The sequence below is a fragment of the Symsagittifera roscoffensis genome, chromosome 2 (assembly GCF_963678635.1).
Source record: "Symsagittifera roscoffensis chromosome 2, txSymRosc1.1, whole genome shotgun sequence".
In the NCBI taxonomy this organism is placed as follows: Eukaryota; Metazoa; Xenacoelomorpha; order Acoela; family Convolutidae; genus Symsagittifera; species Symsagittifera roscoffensis.
Genome location: NC_087063.1, coordinates 31,235,964 through 31,254,762, shown reverse-complemented (window position 1 = coordinate 31,254,762; position 18,799 = coordinate 31,235,964). Strand labels below are relative to the sequence as shown.

Here is an 18,799-nt window from a genome sequence, read left to right as displayed (position 1 = left end):
CCCAAAACTATGCATGCTGCCATCTATAAAACCACACTGGAAGAGCAATACTCGATACTACAAACCCCAGTCCAAAAAATTCAAAAGCCACAATGCGGGTCTCTAGACTGACTAGATCTAACCCTAACGAGTACATCGACAAGTAGCCAAACTCAACATATACGAAGTACTCACACACGAGCAGTTTCCAACTTCATTGCAACTGTTCACACATCTAAAATACTCACGGAAAACCCCCAGTTATATCCCCAACTGAACTATCACTGAGTCGCAAGGCCCGTTCCAGCCTAGCTCAACTACGCTCCGGCTACTCCCCCTACCTCAACAGAAAGTCCTATGCGCTTCAACACCCCCACACAATACCTACCACCTCTTTCAATGTCTCTGAAATCCTAATACACTCACTAAACTTTCACTCAGCTCAAAACCAGCAGAGTCTTCTGCCTTCCTCGAGTTTGATCAGCCTTCAAGCTTATCAGTCGAGCTCGCTTCTGATGACCAGTGTCGACTCAACATTGGCTCAGCTTCGGCTATAAAACCAAAACCGTTCCTCTGTCTGGTGTTCCACAGATACGGCAAAAACAAAATTAGACACCAAAACTATAGCTTCGATTTAATTTAACCGTTTGACGTCCTTTGCTATCTTTTCCCGTTTGACGGCTTGGTTATTCAGCGAAACGGGCGCCGCAACTAGAATCACTTGACGTCTCAGTTACTGGAATAGGGGCCCCCTTCTACCCAGAGGCAAGAGACGACACAAATAACCACCTTATAACAAAACAACGCATCTAAAAACTAGCCCAAACAAAGAAATCAATGTTCTCTGAAGAAATAATGAACTAACGCGCTAACAGTTCTTAACCAAAACGAAGACCATTTATATGGAAATCTGACCGAAACGACAAAACTTTGTGCGCTGCCCTTCAACAAGGCAACTACAACAACAAAAACTGACAGCAACTAGTAGTTTAAATTGAGTTTAAAATACTCAAACTTTAAAATCTGGTAAAATTTCTCACTGTTTGCTTGAAAATACATAAAGATAAAGTAATATGCAAACGTTGTAAAATTTAAGTAGATTTATCTTTATGTATTTCAAATAAAACCCAATTACCTCAGGATTACTTTATAGTGGTTAAAAAAGCTGTAGACTAAAAGTTGTATTTTATTGTAGATATTTTATTTTCTCCTTCTAAGATACATTTGAATCCTTTCTGGGTTTTACTAATAAATACCGACTTCAAGAAGAGAGCAACTTCCGTTCTGCTGGAAAATGTACCCTGAATTAAAATAAACGATTGCATTAAAATCGGGTAAAATAACAAATTTGCATTTTAGCCTTAAGCCCTGTTACAGTGACAACAATGTTTTGGTTGGCAACATGAATACATAAAACAAATGTCCACGATCTGTCTTTTTAAATCAGTACATTATCTGGTGAAACCTCGAGTCCTTCACTTGAAAGACAGAGAGAATAACTCTTATTCTTATTGTACAGGGGACGTTTGTACCAATGTTGTATAATTCTTCCTGGCTGCCAAACCATTGTGAACAGCTATTATAAACAAACCAGTCTGAAAGCTACTATTAAGCAACCTGATAAAGAAGTCTGAAATGACCGTTTAGCCCTCCAAATTTACTGGGTGAGACAACTTGGGTTTTGTAATATTCCAGCCAAACGAACTTAACAGGCAAATTCAAACCATTATTTTCTAGGAAAACCTATCCATAATAGTGAATTGCAAAATTTTCCTGTCCTGTTTCAAATTGACACCGTCGTGCAACACAAGACCGCCCTCTGCTGAGACGTAAAGTCCGAACTTAAGCTCTTATATTTTTCTCAACTCATCATATTGGACTGACTGAAAATATATCCTTCATGTTAGTAGATGAATATTTGTTTGCTTTGATTATCTCACCATTCACACGTAAAAAAGGATCTGGTAGAAAAATAATCGTTTCCTGGTAGACGCATTTTCTTCCATGAAAATTCTCAGGCTCATATTTTTCTAAAACTGGCCAAAATTTTGGGCATTACACTGATCTCTTCATTATTGTATTTAATTTTACAACCAAATTGACAGTTTTCCACGGCAATTTAAATTTGATTTCCGCGATTACTTTTGCAAAAACCAACTGAGCCGTAACATTGAATGGAAAATCTAAATATACTTCTAATATGACCTGGCTAGCTCTCTTTGAATTATTATTTATGATTCCACTTCATTTTTATTAATTCCATGAAGGCCCACTCTGGATAAGCCTAACAGGTTCCAGATTGACTGGATTAGAGGCTAAAGTTGGTTTCCATTCTATTCAAGCGCGTTTCCATTGATATTACGAACCATGTGTGTTAGCTAACTGCCTTGAAGTTCTGACGAAAAATTTGAACTAACGGTCTCAAAAAGCTAATTTTGAAGAAAGTATTTTAAACACATTTACTATTTTTGTGTGAAAAGATACAGGCGAAAAAGAAGTCAAAAATTCTACGTTTCGTCAGAATGTTCGAAAAATATCTACTGGACTGAATCAATAAAACGTGCACATTTGAGTCTAGTTTTACATCTTTGGTAAATGTAACTTTTCTTGGCCATTACAAGCTTCTACTTTAGTAGCAAAGTTTTATTAATTTTCTAAAATACTCAATTCTTTAATCAACTTAATATCTGAATAATGTTATGGTAGTATATAATACCTGTCGCCGATTTAAAGAGCTAAATACTGGATAACTGGAGCGTAAATTATTGATCACGATTGAAATTCATTGGATATCAATTATTTATTTGTGTGGATATTGGTGTATACAACGATGCATCAGTTCAAATGCGTAGTGGTCGGAGATGGGTTAGTCTGGCTATTTCCTTGCTTTGAAAAAAGATCTATTTTATCAGATTCTATGTTTAAGTATTTTATAAACTATGTTTAAGGTTTGTTGGGAAGACTTCAATGCTCATCGCCTACACGAGGAATTACTTTGATCCATCATATACACCCACGGTGTTAGTAATATGAGTATCTTCCAAGTGAATCTCAGACAGAATACTTACTAAAAATTTTTTTTTTAAATGCAGCCAACCAGCAGTTGAAAAATCTTGCCTGATAAGATAACGAAAACCACATAAAACTAAAAAAAAAAAAAAATTAATTAACGAAGCTATTTAGTAACTTTCACTTTTGAAAACATACTATCAACTTAAATTGGCTCATTTCTGAAAATACTTGCAATTGTTATTTTTTGATTGAACTATTTTTGGATAACTATCCCGATCTGAGTAATCCTGAACACTAATCAAATGGTAATCGAAAAACACCATCCGACATTAAGAACAAAAATTGAAGGCCAACTTTTTTCACCCTTGTTCCACTTATATTATTAGAGAGCATAAAATAGTTAGAGCAGCGCTTACAAAGATGATAAATAGATAGCTTTAAAAATAGATAATAAATAATTTGAAAAACAAAATCATTCAATGTCGTGGTTTTTTGAAATCTATTAAAAGGTGCCTCCTTTTCTGTATTAGTGCCTGTTCTTTACTACAATCTATAGTTGGTGACTAAGTTCAACTTTTTCAACGGTTCAAAGTAGCACAGAATGTTCCGAGTCTTTAAAATCTACGAATTTTTTTTTCAAGTTAGTTTAGTTTTTTTGCGTGGTGTGATAAAAGGATCTGACGTAAAACTGTAATTAAGGCATATTTGACATTCATAGTAATGGTGCATATACAAAACAGTCCCATACAAAACAGTCCAATACAAAAAAGTCCCAAAAATCATGTAATGGAGGGAAAAAACAGTCCAATACAAAACATTCCGGTTTAAGGTCGCCGGTCGGCGCGATAACCGGCTCCAAATTTCGTATTAAGTCCTACCCTCTGTTGGCAAGCTCGCAACACGTTGGCGCGACTGCGGTGGTCACTATTTTGTTCATTATGCTTGTTGAACAAAGGACAATTCTCGGTCTGCCGGCTTGTTAAAACAATTATTAATTGGGACTGTTTTGTATCGGACTGTTTTTTCGTTCATTTTCATTCTTTTCCGGACTGTTTTGTATTGGACTGTTTTGTATGGGACTGTTTTGTACAGACACGATAATAATATAGGCAAACAGGACAACAGTTTTTGAAGAAAAATGACAAGATAAACAAAAACCTTTAAAAAATTGAATTTTGAAAGTTATTGTAAGCTATTGTAAACGACCTCAATTAAGCATAAATAAGCGTGCTCGCTCGCTTTACTCGCTCGAATTCCGACAAGAAATCAATTTCAAACCGGTTTTTCTCGACACGGGGAGTAAAAAGGCTTTAATATGATATATCGCTTGAATCTCTCCGATGATTCTTCGTAGTAGGTAATTTTGCGTGGAAAGCAAAACAAAAACTAAAACACACGCGAATACAAAGTTCATCCACATTTTTCAAATGGTCGGAACAATAAAAACCATATGACACGGAGTCGAAGAAGATTCGCATCACTTCCGATACAAAAATATGTGCCAAATTTTTAATGTAGAAAATTACCTACATATTTCATTTAAAAAAACTATTTTAAGCGAACGCGCAATTTATTGCTTTCTTCTGAATAAAAAAAGCAAAGATCCAAAAATATCAAAAAAGCTCTCCGAAAAAGATATTGAAGTTGTTATATTTTTTATTTAAAAAATCACAAAAAACAGCGTGAGTTTGTGGAAAGCAATTAATTGTACATAACCGAAAATATTAAAAGATTTTCAATCAGAGTAAGAAATGCTTACTTCATTGATAAATTCCGTGCTGCGGTAACCAAGCCGGCAAAGAATAAGCAGGCAAATAAAAGTCCGTCTAAGATATTTTCGTCAAGCGAAAAGTTTTCCGTTTACAAAAAAAAAACAGGTACAATCCAGATTCGACCAACTTTGTCTTCGCAGGCATATGTAATACCTCTACACTTAATCTAGTTGTTAGTATGAAAAAGTTCCGATTTGAACACACTTGCTATTCATAAGCGTAACTATCAAAAAAATTTTCAATCATTTCGTAATGAAATTAGTCAAAAATTGCGATTATACAACCGCATTTGACATTCTGATATAGCTCTAAATTGAAGTTCTTAAACAATAGGTAGAAATAAGCAACTTCTTGATTATAATCAATACTCATTTTTAGTATCTTTGAGTAACAACTCCGATAGACAGGTCGCTAGAAAAAGTTACTATAATACAGAGGTCCCCAGTAGGTAATTACATTAATTTCGCGTGTAATAATTTGAAACCTAAACTGCGTATAATTTATGCACTTTAATTATCTCGGAAAACAATGAATTAGCAAATTTTTCATGATGAATGGTAATTATTATACGGCTTATATGAAGCAAATGGCCTGTTTAAATTTATTTTATAATTTCGAAATCATCAATTGGGTTTACTATTAATACTAAAAAATGAAATTGCTGGAAATTTTTAATCTTTCCACCTTCAGATGGTGAAGGGGGGGGGGGGTGATCACAATTGATTGGCTAAATACGCAAAACACTTTGAAAAAAATCTGAGACATGCTTCTGAACGTTCACCTTCCTATTAATCAGTATTTTTGCGAGCTCTAGACATATTTTCTTAAGGGATCTGGATATTTTTTGGGACCCGTGTATCATAGTAGTCCCGCCTTTGCTTTTACACGTATCAGACTGGCTGGTTGGTCTTCATTCTTACAATTTCAAACTTCCTCTAAAGACGAAAATTGGCAAAGATTCAAAACAAGGTAACCAAACGATTGAAGCAGATGTTTTTACCTTGTTATTTAACACGAAAATCGAAGTTGATACTGAAGCGTTCAAAGCCATTCTTTCAGTTGTGTTGTTAGCACGAGTGGTTTTAGTTTCGAGAACCACAATGCGAACATCTTGGTCAATGGCATCCCCTACATTCTACAGTTGTGGGACACCGCAGGCCAAGAAGACTACGACAGACTACGACCCCTCTCATATCCCATGACTGTTAGTAAAATCATGAATGACACTCCTCTAGTCCGTAAAGCAAGCTAATGTAAAGTTATAATTTGATTAAGTTAGACATTAAAACAAAAAAATGTGTTTAAGTATATCAAACGGGTAGCTTGAGAAATTTAAAATCATTACTTTAATATTTCAAAGCGTCAAAACTGCAATTTTTTTTACAATCTTAGGATAACTCATCATATATGACTGATTCTTCGAACTATTCTTTGGGCTATTTTAAGACTTTTTAAGCTTGTAAAAATCAACATCTTGTTTTGTTTCAGCATATTTTCCTCATGTGTTTCTCATTCGATCGAATGGACACTGTGGCCAACCTCAAATCAAAAGTAATTACCCAATTATTTCAAATACTTGATTGAAAGATGCAATTAACCTGCAGTCACTTGAGACTTGCAATCACTTGAGCTGAGCTGACTTATGTTTCAGTGGGAGCCCGAAGTTAAACATCACTGCCCTAACACTCCAATTTTATTGATCGGCACCAAATTAGACCTCAAGAAGACAAATAAAGAGGAAATTAAAAAATCAAGTTCTATTGTCACAACAAAAACGGTAAATTTTGATACTTTCAGCTACTGAGAAAATTATTTTCAACGAGGAATTTTTTTATTGTATTTCTAGGCTAGTTTTTTTTACACAAGTGGTTTTTCGAGCTAAATCACGCATCCCAAAGAAACACAAAACGGGACGTAGTGTGATATACACGAAGCTGCTAAGGCGAAACGGATTTAACGAAAAAAAGTTAACCTAAGAACGCAATCGAGTAAAAAAACTGCCAATAAATTTTAAAATGAAAGAAATCCTTCTATCTAGACTCTGATAGTTCAAAAAAAGGTGAAGGTTTATTTGAAAAAAGAAGAAAATTTGCAAGGAAAATTAGAAAAAATAGCTAACAGCAAGTTAAAAAGTGTAAAAGAGCAAGAAACCCGACAAAAAATTGATTGAACATTTTTGTATACCTTTCAACTTTCGAATTTCAAATTTTTCGTCTTCCGAAGAGCAAAATATATCAAGTTATACTTCAAGAACAATTTATGATTGAGAATTTTTTGATAAAATAAACCCAGGTTAGGACAACTGGATCAATGGGTAAATTTTTTATTCCGCTGCGAGATCCAAAAATTAATCGATCACGTTTTTTCGCGCCATTTTTGCTTTCGTAATAGGAGAACTAATTATTCCTTTCTTTGATCAAATTATCTTGAATTGAACTCAAAGTGTGCGTATACATAAGTGCATTCATAAATGCATTAAAATGTATGATGCACGTCTGTAGTTATTAGAGACTTTTTCAAGACCTATATAAGTTAAAATGAATTCTTTTACACTTAAATTATGATTCAGAGGCGATTTGTGAACAAAGAAAAACGGGTAAAAAATGAAAACAAATTCCGCGAAAAAAGTCATCAAGCCCTCAAATCGGAAAATTTAATATATTTTTGAAATCGAGTACTAGTTATCTATACCACGAGGGTCTGGACATGATTCACAAATCTTACAACAATTAAAAACTGATGCCAATCTTTTCATTATCAAACTGCTTGAATAAAATCTTAATCCAACCAACAACTTGTGTCCCAGTGTTTCTTTTACACAAGTTTTTCAGAGAAGAAAGTCTAGTTCCCGATTACAATTCACTTGCTGATCGCAGCTTAAAATTCGTTTAATATAGCCAACAGGCAGTTGAAAACAAATCAATAAACGCAAGGAAAAAAACTGACTTGTTTTTTTTTTGCAAAAACTTCAACTTTCGAACTTCAAAAAACAAAACGTATATCAATAACGCTCTTTGAATTTCAAGAACATTTGATAAATGACCTTTTTGGACAAAAAAAAACAACTTGAGAACACGTTCAAATCAGCCTCGAATTAGCAAAACTTCGGCTAGGTCAAGGATTCGATCTGCAACCTACTGCAGTCAGGAGATGTTGAGTTTCACCGACTAACCACTTAGCCATGCACGCTTAACCACCGACAAACACTAGTCACGAATAAAGCAGCTATATTCGCTAATAAATTGTCAATGCCATTCAGTAAAAGTGGCACCAAATACAACTAGACACAATTTTGCAAGAAACATATGGAATATAACAAACTTTTATTATTGTTATGTTGTTTGAAACAAATAGCTTTTTTCGGTTCATTTGATGAATCAAAAATGCATCAACTGTGTTAACTTATTACTACTTGAATGTCAAAGCCCATGCTATCAAAAGGCTGTAAGGTGCCCCAAAAGTGGCACCAATATTTGCGACTTGGGTTAGAAAAAAAGAAGGTTCTTAATAATACACTCAACTGACGCTAGTGTAAAAATGAATCAACAGGTAAATAGGGGATAAATTTTTAGCTGATTTGCCATTTGGCCGTGAATAACCAACCAAAGCACTTTCCAGAAAAGCTGTTCACTGGAAAAAAAGCCTGCTACGGGTACCCGATTATAAAACACTTGGTGTTTCATGTTTGGTGGAAACTGAAATAGATGCCAATAACTAACTGATGTGCCTGATTGAATTTTTAGGGCAAAGCTTTGGAAAAGTCCATAGGAGCATGTGGCTACGTTGAATGTTCGGCCAAGACAAAAGAAGGAATCACTCTCGTATTTGAGAAGGCAGTCACATCTTGCATTAGCAAAACCATAACACCAAAAAAAAGGCCTTGCAGAATTCTATGAACATGTCATAATTATAATTTCATAATTGCTTCAATTCCTAATTTGTACGTATCAATACTTAGCAGCAATCAATTAAACGTTTACATAGCAGCTTGTTTTTCATCCAACCAAGAGGAACTCATTTCTTAACATTTAACAAAACTGCTCGTATCAGGGCCAAGCCCTGAATGTTCCAACTACATTTTAACATCAATGGAGCAGTGTTCGCATTAAAAGACTTGATGAATTTTTCAAAAACAAAAATTGAGATTTTTAATCCTAGCCCCACACGCCGCAGTAAGTACAAAGTGATAAATTTCGCTCCTAATAACGAAAAAATTATGACGAATAGCCCTGCTTCAACCAATTAGGAACGATTTCTAAGACGGATTATATCTTCGCTTACACTTTAATAGCCTGAACTATATGGCGCGTTAATTGTACCAAATTGGCAATTTTTACACCACCATAACTTTACAAAAATTGATCACAGGTGGAATATAATTTTTTAATTTGAGCTCAGGAGAACATTATTGAACATGATTAAAACATTATTCAACATGTTTCTGTAGTAAAAAATCTCAACTTTCGCATTTCAAAGAAAAAAATTGATGCCCTTAAAGCTCTTTGAATTTCTAAAACAATTTAAGAGCAGCACTTTTTCGACAAAATTGACCCAGTTTGAGACAACTGGATAAACAGTTAATATTTTTTTTTCGCTGAGAAATCTGAAAATTAAATTCCATTTTCGAAACTAGAAGTAGATCACGTTTTTCGTGACCTTTACACTTTCGCTGTTCGATACTGAAGTTTGCCTTCCTTTTAACAACGGAAATGAACTGAACATAACAACAAATCAAAAGTCAAACCGCTAAAAAGTAAATTTGAGCCTGAACAAACTTTTCCTGAAAAACAATCATCGCGATCTATATAAGAGTCTAAACTACGTTCATCAACTCTTAAAAAGGATTATAGCTGAATCACAGTTAGATTTGGAAGCAAATAAGAGCAAGGAGGCAAAAAAATACCAAATCAAAACAATAAATTTTGTATATAACTATGTGAAGGCAATCGACATCATTTACCTGATAAAGAATCAGTGCATACACCTCTAAACTAATACCTCATTAACTCAGTACAATTAAAACCGAGTCAAATTTTTCTTAGATCAATTCCAAGAAAAACTTTTGACGCAGGATTATTTAACATTGCACAAAGTTATCTTTACAGAAACTTTAGCATGGTTGATAAAAGATTCTTTTGTACACAATATACAATTTTTCAACCTATGATGAACGCTTTTTAGAAAACATTGAAGAGTACTGAAAACGGCAATAATTCCGGAACAATATGAAACTTGAAAAAGCATTAGACATCATTGTCGCTGGCTGATGTTTCAAATTATATAAATTAACTTTTTGAGACAAATTTATTGCTCCAGTTTACAAGAAATAGCTTGAGTCGTCTAACATATTGCGCCTTTTTTTGTTCAAATCTGATATTTAATTTTGTCGAGCAAAAAGTTAGGAGATTTACCTCCTAACTGAAAAAACAACGCTAGATAGATTGCAAGACAGCTCTTATATCAGTGCGACCCCCTGAATATTCCGACTGCACTGTGAGCCAATAAAAAATAATTTTTTTGGTTGAATAATTGACAAAATAATTGAGAAAGACAAAAAACTTTTCTTTCAGTTTTTCTTCATTTCATCCCCCAAACGCAATGTTATTTACTAAGGGTGTGTTTAGCGTCTCGTATTGTGTTATTAGGATTGAATTGCTAGCCTCAATTTAATTTGGAACACATTAATTTGCCTCTTACGCGTCTTCGAAGAACGCAATATATCGTAATTACTAGCACAAACTAGCAATTTTCAAACCCCCGTAAGGTTACAAAACTGCTATAAAGTAAAAATATCTGTTTAAATTTGAGCTTAGGACAACAATATCTTTCAGATGGTTGAAAAAAAATCCAGCAAATCCGCTTAGTTGACAACTAGAAAATTGACTGAATAAAAAACCAACACGCATAAATATTCCGCTCTTTCTTCGAAAGTCGTAACAATAATGACCGCGATGTGTGATTTGTCGACCTAATGCGCAATATTTTTGACAATTTCCCAATGCATTTGAATTGACTCTAAAAATTGATAACTAAAATACATTATGTACAAAGAATGCAAACTATTTATTGCTGTGATAAAGAATTTAGTTTTGTGATAATAAAATAAATGAGAACATACCAAAATATGAGCTCAAACTTTGCGAATTTGCCCGACGAGTAAAAGAGGAGTTTCTAATTTGACAGTTTGCGAACTTTTATCAAAGTAATTTAACGATGATAAAAATTTCGGAAACAAAATATCGAGAATAAAAATTAAAGAGAATTTGGTCACTTAGAATTTGGTGATAGAAATAGAAGCGGAATCATTCCCAGTAAACATCCGGCAACAATTCCAACGGTGCGACCAATGGCTGCTGCCATCCGAGTAGAAAACATATCTGCTTGTTTCGGCGAAATTTCAGGCGTCGAAAGTCCAAATCGGACAGCAAAACCTTCAATATAACCAGCTAACGCAAGTCCAAATACATCTGAAACCAAGTTTCCCCACGCTGCCGCCGCCATTGTAGATATTCCAAGCATCAACCCAATTTTGTTGTCAATTAGGTCTCCGGCTAGGATCATGACTAAATTATCCACAAATCCGAACCCAATAAAAGGAATAATATTATTCACTGTGATTTTCTTCAGCACAGCAGCTGTTGGAGCAGGCTCGTTCTCCTCCTAAAGTTAAGTAAATTATGTAAAACAGTACACAAACTAACTCCAGTACAAATCAAAGCTCAAGTTTGCACCACTTGACTAGCCATCGCAATAAAAAGCACGATTGGAGTCCACAAAAAATTAATAGGGCGGAGCTTTGTAATTTAGAAAGAGAACCCATTGTCTCTCACAAAATGTAAAGATCTTGATGAAACTTTTGTGGACGCAAAAAAATGATGACTTAATTTTCCAAATTCCAAAGCCCCAGTATAAAAAAGGGGCGAAGCGGAGCTTCGCATCACTGGCGATACAACACAAACATAAAAAGCACAGCCAACTGACAGTTGGAAAAAACTAATGAACGCAAGGAAACAGAAAAAAACTGACTTGTTTTTTTTTTAAATTCAACTTTCGAAACAAATGCATGCCATGCCCTTAGAGCTCTTTGAATTAGACAAAAAATTTATGATTGGTGCTTTTTTAATAAAATCAAATGTGAGAAAAACGGATCAACAGGTAAAACTTTTATTTCGCTGGGAAATCTGATAATTAAATTCCATTTTTACACAAAGGAAATAAAGTGAACTTTAAAAAAAGTCAAAGCGCGAAAAATCAAAATTGAAAGTGAAAATTTTTCAAGACTTGTTCCTGAAAAAAAACCGCCAAAAAATCACCAAGACCTATATAAGTTCATTGCTCTTAAACATAGGAAGTCGAAACAAAGAAAAATGTTTTAAAAAATCTAGGTCAATTATAACGTATATTTTCTTAAGTCTCAAAAGACTTTTTTCTAGGCAAACATGGCAGACATTTGAATAATAATTTGGCAACGGAACAAAACTTACGAAGATGAAATAAAACCGACAAACCTTGAGCCGAAAGAAAAAAGATTTTCTTAAAATGATTGAACAATTTAATAAAAAAAAACCTTTTAAGCTTACGGTCCCGCTTGAAACTAAAATGAAAAACACTTGCAAATACAATTAAACTTGCTGACAGCACAAGAAAAATCCGTGACGTGGAGACGAAGCCGAGCATCTTTGAGTAGACAGTAGTTGAGCCGAAAAAAACTTTATTGAAAAAGTCCCCATTCCTCAAGTCCCCATTCAAATAACATTGAACTACACTTTCACTTTCAACTACGATGAAAGTTATTTACAGCACAAGCCGACAATACTTGAGCAAAAAATTCAATTTTCACCGGGAAAAAATCAATAGCATGCATACTGAAAAAAAAATAAAGTCCGAGCGGGACTCGGACCCCAGACCTTGGGGTGCATAGGCGACCTCGCTACCTCTAGGCCAAGTGTGCACATACCTGGAAAAGTTGTTAAGCTCCAATAATTAAGCAATTAAGAAATGCCAGTAGGATTTGTAAAAGCTATTTACGAGAAAATATCTAGTTCCGATTACAAGACACTTGCTTTCGCAAGTGTAATAAACTCATAAAAACAATAACCTGAATAATCAACTGTAAAAAAATTATAGAAAAAAACGAAAATTGTAAACAAAAGTAATGAATTCGAGAGAACCGAAAACAAAACATTTTTTAAAAGAAAACTTGGGTAATTCAAAGAAAAAATATCATCGTAAACCTGAATGAATTTCAGGACTCTCTTATGATTGACAATTTCTTGATAAATTTATCCCAACTTGAGAAAACTGTATCGATAGGTAATTTTACTATTCTACTGAGAATTTGAAGCATGTCAATGAAGATGTCAATGAATAAACGTGAAAATAACTAAGAAAACCTAACAAAGCGACTGATTAAACTCTAAGCAGTTTCAAAAAATATATGTATATGGCTTTAAAAGTCTCTGCATTTCGATCGTCATAATTCGAACAAACTTCGCGATATTTCTAACAAACTAACACCTATGGGAAAACTAAACCAATAGAATTTTTTTCTGCAGCTGGGATATCTAAGAATCCACTTTTACAATTAAGTTTCTTTTTTTTTTACAATTTTCACTTTTTGTATTAAACAGCTTTAATTAAATCTCTTCGAAAATAGAAAATTTACTACCTGTTTTTTCAATTGAACTCAATCTCACAATTGGCAGGGTAGTTATTGAGAAAAAAATTCCAAAAACAGTCAAAATTCCCAAAAATGGACTTTTCCCAAATCTTTAACTGTTTTTCTACATAAAATACGGCATAGACCGCTTGTCCAGTAAAAATTCCAGCAACTTTTCTTTCGATTGAACCTCTCATCTCAAATTTGGCACGGTAGTTTTCGAGAAAAATAACCAAGTTTCTAAAAATGTCAAAATTTCAAAAACTGGGCTTTCTCGAGTACACAACTGTTTTCTATCAAAAATACGGGGTAGTCACCTGTTCAGGGAAGGTATCCAGAATATAATTTTACCGATAAACCTTTAATCAAATTTGGTAATGTAGTTTTCAAGAAAAGGTTTCTCAAAAAAGGTCTTTCTCTTAGGCCATGCCGTTTTTCTTTAAATATAGGATGTAGCCGTATGCAAAGAATATCTTACTTTGTTATTTCGATTGAACCCTTAACCTCAAAATAGGCAAGGTGTTTTCGATAAAAGCGATCAACTTTCCAAAAAAACTACAAAATATCAAATATTGAGTATTCTTAGGACCACATCAGTTTTTCTTTAGAAAAATAAGTGCATTCCACAACCTTTTTTCCACTGAACCCTTCAACTGAGATATGGGAGGATAATACTTAAAAAAATTCAAAAACAGTTTAAATTTCAAAAAACTGGGTTTTCCCCAAGTTCATAACTGTTTTTCTACAAAAAATTACGGCATAGCAGCTTGTTAAGGGAAAATTTCGATTTTTCTTTCGATTGACACGAAGCTAAAACTTACGCTAGTCTGACTACTTAAAGCACAGTCAAAGACTTCACTTCGAACCATAATCATAAAGCCAAATCAAAACAAAAAATAAGTATTTGATAATTCAATTGTTAATTCAATAGTTAATAGAATAAATAATTCACAACTCGTTAAGCAAAAAGTAAGAGCATAACTAAAATGAGCAATTGAAGAGAGGAAAAGAGCAATAACACAAAAAAAGCCTATATATATATATATATATATATATATATATATATATATATATATATGGGTTTCCGACCGGGCCCTCAACAATATATATCCTTCGAACAAGCCAGTTAAGTAACCTCTGTTCATGAATACCGCTGTTGCGATGAACTTCAGAATTTGCTGTTAAAAAAAGCCGAAAAACAATTTTTTCCAATCATGATTAATTAGGTCTTCGGTGAAAAAGTCTAATACCCGGTACAATCCTCTGGCTTATCGCAAAGGTAAAATAAAGCGAATAACATCCTCTGCCTAGGTGAGCAAAAACTCACTTATGTTTCAAGTGGTTAAGACAAAAAACACTAAACACTTGAAAAATATTTGAAAACTTCCAGTATGATCATGAGTATTCACATCAATAAATTCACGTTTTTCATCTTTCAGTGTAACTTCAATTGAAACAAGGATATCCGGTTACTGAGCAAGCAGCACCATGTTCCGACCATAGTCTTCAGACAACTACGGTTTAGAAAGTTTTTTTACCCAAATTAGGTCAGTTTTCTTGCTTGGTGTGATAAAAGGATTTATGAAACTTTTTACAGAATTTATGCACGAATTCAATATTTTAATTTTGTAATAAAAAAATACAGTACCCGAGCAATAGACAACGCATGCAAATAGTAGAACAATTGATATCGTCGTCTATCTTTCCCAAAATGTGCGGCGTATGAATTAACATAGGCATCAAGTTTTGTGCTGAAACGAATTAATTCGTTAGAGTAATACGAAGCTGAACAATTAGAAAATAAATCCTTCAGCCATAATCCCCCTTTCTTGAAACTGAGTTACCAGCCTCGAAAAGATCGTGCACAAAATTGGTGAGAAATTATACTGTCAAAAGTGCACATATACTTGGCGAAAAACTCAAAATGAACTTAACAGAAAAGTGGCTCAACGGTGTCCTTCTATTTAATACCAGCCAATTTCACACCGTACGTTTTAATACCTAGTCAGTCAGTTCACTGCTAAAAGATCTAAATCCACAACAATTTATCTCCTATTTTATAAATTAACACCAAAACTTAACACTGAAATTTAACACCAAAGCTTATCTTGCAATTGACGCACGCGTCACATTGAGAAAATTTATCTTAATTTTACAGGCTGAAATGAGGCTTCCTAAATTATTAAAGACTTATATCCAAGCTCGTAATTTATTTTCAATTAGATGTTTCACTAAATCATTAAGATTACTGAAAAACCAATTTGTGCTAATTCAATTTGACGTAATATTTCTGACAAATAAAAAATTCTGGCAGTCATTCTATGCTGTACACAAGTGACAGACAAATGCAAACACCAAACAGAAATTATGACTGAGTCTTCTTTCGAATTCACAGTCTCATTTAAAAACAAGCCAATTCTTAAAGCGTCCGGCCACTTTATTTCAAGCAAAAAAATAGGTTAACTGAAAACTGGATTTGCTCAAATTACCAAACACATAAATGTCAAGCATCCATTACAGAAAAAAAACGGATTGATTGAGACGCGTGAAAAGCAGAACCATGATATTTCAGCGGGAAAATCACAGGCGCGATATGTCATCAAGCATTCTAAAGATCTCAGCAAGAAATTTACACCGACAGTTTTCCGTGCGGATTGTCCAGTAACAAATTATTTGGCCACTTAACCCTCCCTCCCAACTGAAAAAAGTTTATTTAAGCAATTGTGAGCTTTACACGAGCAAAACTAAGTTTATATGGCTTAAATTAAGCCATTGTTCGCTCGAATTAGGACGAAAAATCAAAAATTTCAAACCGGTTCTTCTCGACATCGAGGGAAACTTTTTGAAATTTTTTATTTTTGTTTGAACCACGACAGAAAGGGCGTTTAATATGGAATAAAACTCAACTCTCGCCGATAATTATTTACGGTAGCCGATTTTGCGTTGAAAACAAAATAAAAGTGAACCACACCCGAATACAGTTCCTCTCCATTTTTCAAATGGTCGGAACCACAAGTGCCAGTTGTCCCGGCGAAAAAGCACACACAACATTCGCCGATAACAATTTTTTTTTAAAGCAACAAAACGAAAGAAACTTTTACCTATTGAAGCTTTGATTTTCAATAAACTTGCCATCTTTTCAATTCTACTTTGATATCATCAAAAAATGTGGAAGATAAAAGAGGGATATTCCACATTCCAATCGTTCAGGTCAACTTATGAAATTCTGTTAACAAAGACTCTAATAAAACTTCTTCACAGAGAGTCGAAGCAGAGCTTCGCGCCACTTGCGATACAAAAATAAATGACTATCACTACTTGCAGATAAACCAAAGAATAAAAAAGCACTTTAAGAAACTTTACAAAAAGAGGCGAAGCAAAGCTTCGCACTACTTGCAAAACAACGCATACAAGTCAGGACAAAAGAAACACTGAAATAAAACAAAAACCTTAGAAAAAATTTAAAACACCGAAAAATTTTCCTAATTTTGTCTTTAAAAAATCCTTTCAATAAAATGTGCCAAACGGCAAGACAATTCGAAAATGAACATAGAGGCAAAGCTGAGCTTTGCAAGACTTGATATACAAAACTAAATGACTAAGATTAAAAGCAAATGAAAAAAAAAACAAATCAAAAATTGAAGGAAAAAACCTTCAAAAAATCGTTGTTTTTTTCAAACTTGAAAATTTTCAAAATTACAAAAAACGATGAAAAGATCCTGGAACAATTAACTTTCCCAATGCAGTTTGAGAAACGGCCTTCAGGAATTTAGAAGCCAGCTGAACCTACAAAAAGAGTCCAGCTCTGGCAACTAAGCCGATATAAATAAACAGACGAACTATAGTCCGAAACTCTTGTTTCAGATTCCGACCAGATTCAAACCACAAACCGTTGTCGTCTCAAGTAGGTAGGTTACCACTACGTCAGATGCGCTGGATCAATGATAGAATTTGTATGTATAATGAAGCAAGTTGAAACACGTGTAACATTTTAAGTGAAAGTCTGTAAACAAATTTGTTTACGCAGAAAAAAACCTGATAGCAAGTGTACTAAGCATCAAAACTGAACAAAAAGAGGACAGCCCACAATTTTCCAGCAGACACACCTTGCGACGAAACAAATTTTTTCTATCTAAAAAACTCAAAAACACAAGAAGTTTTCAAAGTCCCGCCTCAAAACATTTAGATATTTTTTTCCTTCTCAAACGAATCAAAAAGAGGCCTAAAACAATATATTAAAACTCAAACCCTTTCAATACAATTAAGAAAAAATAAAACGAGAAAAAAATATCTACTGATATCAGAGTTCGTAAATTTTCAACTAAAAAAAATTTCGACAACACACCTGCTAATCATAAGGGTAAATCGAATCAGCCTTCAATTGCAGACATAAGTGCAAATGGAGATGACCAAATTTTAGTCATCTGAGAACGAAAATGCTTACGGGAAAAAGTCCAGAACCCGATTGCAACACCATTACTGGGTAAACATACCCCGAAAATGCATTGAACAAAGGTGAGATGCGGAACAGAACTTCGCACAATTCAACATCAAAAAAAATTATGCCTGGTTCCAAAACTACATTGAAAAAACGGTGGCAAACAAAGTTGTTCAAACGTACCCGGTTGCTGTGCAAGTAGCGCCGCAGGTAACCATGAAAGTATTTGATGAAAAATTTGAAGGAAAAAAATTTCACACACACATGCAAACATGAGCTTGGCATCGCAGAGATGAAAAAAATTGAAAAACAATTATGAAAAAAACTGATATCTTTTGAAAATTTCAACAATAATGACTACGATCAATCCATTCTACAACAATTATGATTCATGAATTTATGTATTTCAGTTAAATCATACTTTTGAAATTATCCGGATATTTGAAGACGTAAGACTGGATTCATTTACGTTTGACAAAAATGAAAAAAATACGAAAAACAATGTTCTACACGGAGGTGAAACAATTAAAGCAATTGAAAGCAAAAAAATCAATTGACGAAACAATTGATTGAAAATTATACCGGGAAAGTTGCGACGAAACTCACGACTTCAATAATACTCGCCCAAAATATTGATAAGAAGATCGGTCTGCTCAAGAAGTATCGAGGAAAATTTTACTTAAGAGAAAAAAAACTCGAAAAATTTTTTTCATGACGTATTAAATTTTTTTCAAAGGTCGGATAAGTAATTTTAAAATTTCAAACAAGCCTTATCAACAGTGGATCGATATCAAACAACGAATGGGCTCAAATAAAAAACATTTGGTAAATAAGCCGATATAATTATCGCCGACCCAAGAAAGCAAGCTTTATCCCTATATAGGCAATTTGCTTCGAAATGTACCACTTTGTGAACAAAGTTAAATACGGGACAAAGTC

The 18,799-nt window shown here is 33.9% G+C and overlaps 1 protein-coding gene across 1 annotated transcript; it reads left to right on the top strand.

The window, feature by feature from the left end:
- Positions 1-324: 324 nt before the first annotated feature.
- LOC134840720 (ras-related protein Rac1-like) lies at positions 325-9,156 on the top strand. Its single transcript, XM_063856723.1, has 6 exons — positions 325-2,844; positions 2,928-2,999; positions 5,850-5,967; positions 6,252-6,314; positions 6,415-6,540; positions 8,507-9,156. Exons 1-6 carry the CDS (start codon positions 2,810-2,812, stop codon positions 8,657-8,659), a joined length of 567 nt encoding a protein of 188 aa, XP_063712793.1. The 5' UTR covers positions 325-2,809; the 3' UTR covers positions 8,660-9,156.
- The last annotated feature ends 9,643 nt before the right edge of the window (positions 9,157-18,799 follow it).

Coding starts and splice junctions, on each gene's coding strand:
- LOC134840720 (XM_063856723.1), top strand. CDS start 2,810: ATGCATCAGTTCAAATGCGTAGTGGTCGGAGATGG. Junction 2,845..2,927: donor TGCGTAGTGGTCGGAGATGG/GTTAGTCTGGCT, acceptor ACTATGTTTAAG/GTTTGTTGGGAAGACTTCAA. Junction 3,000..5,849: donor CCATCATATACACCCACGGT/GTTAGTAATATG, acceptor GAGTGGTTTTAG/TTTCGAGAACCACAATGCGA.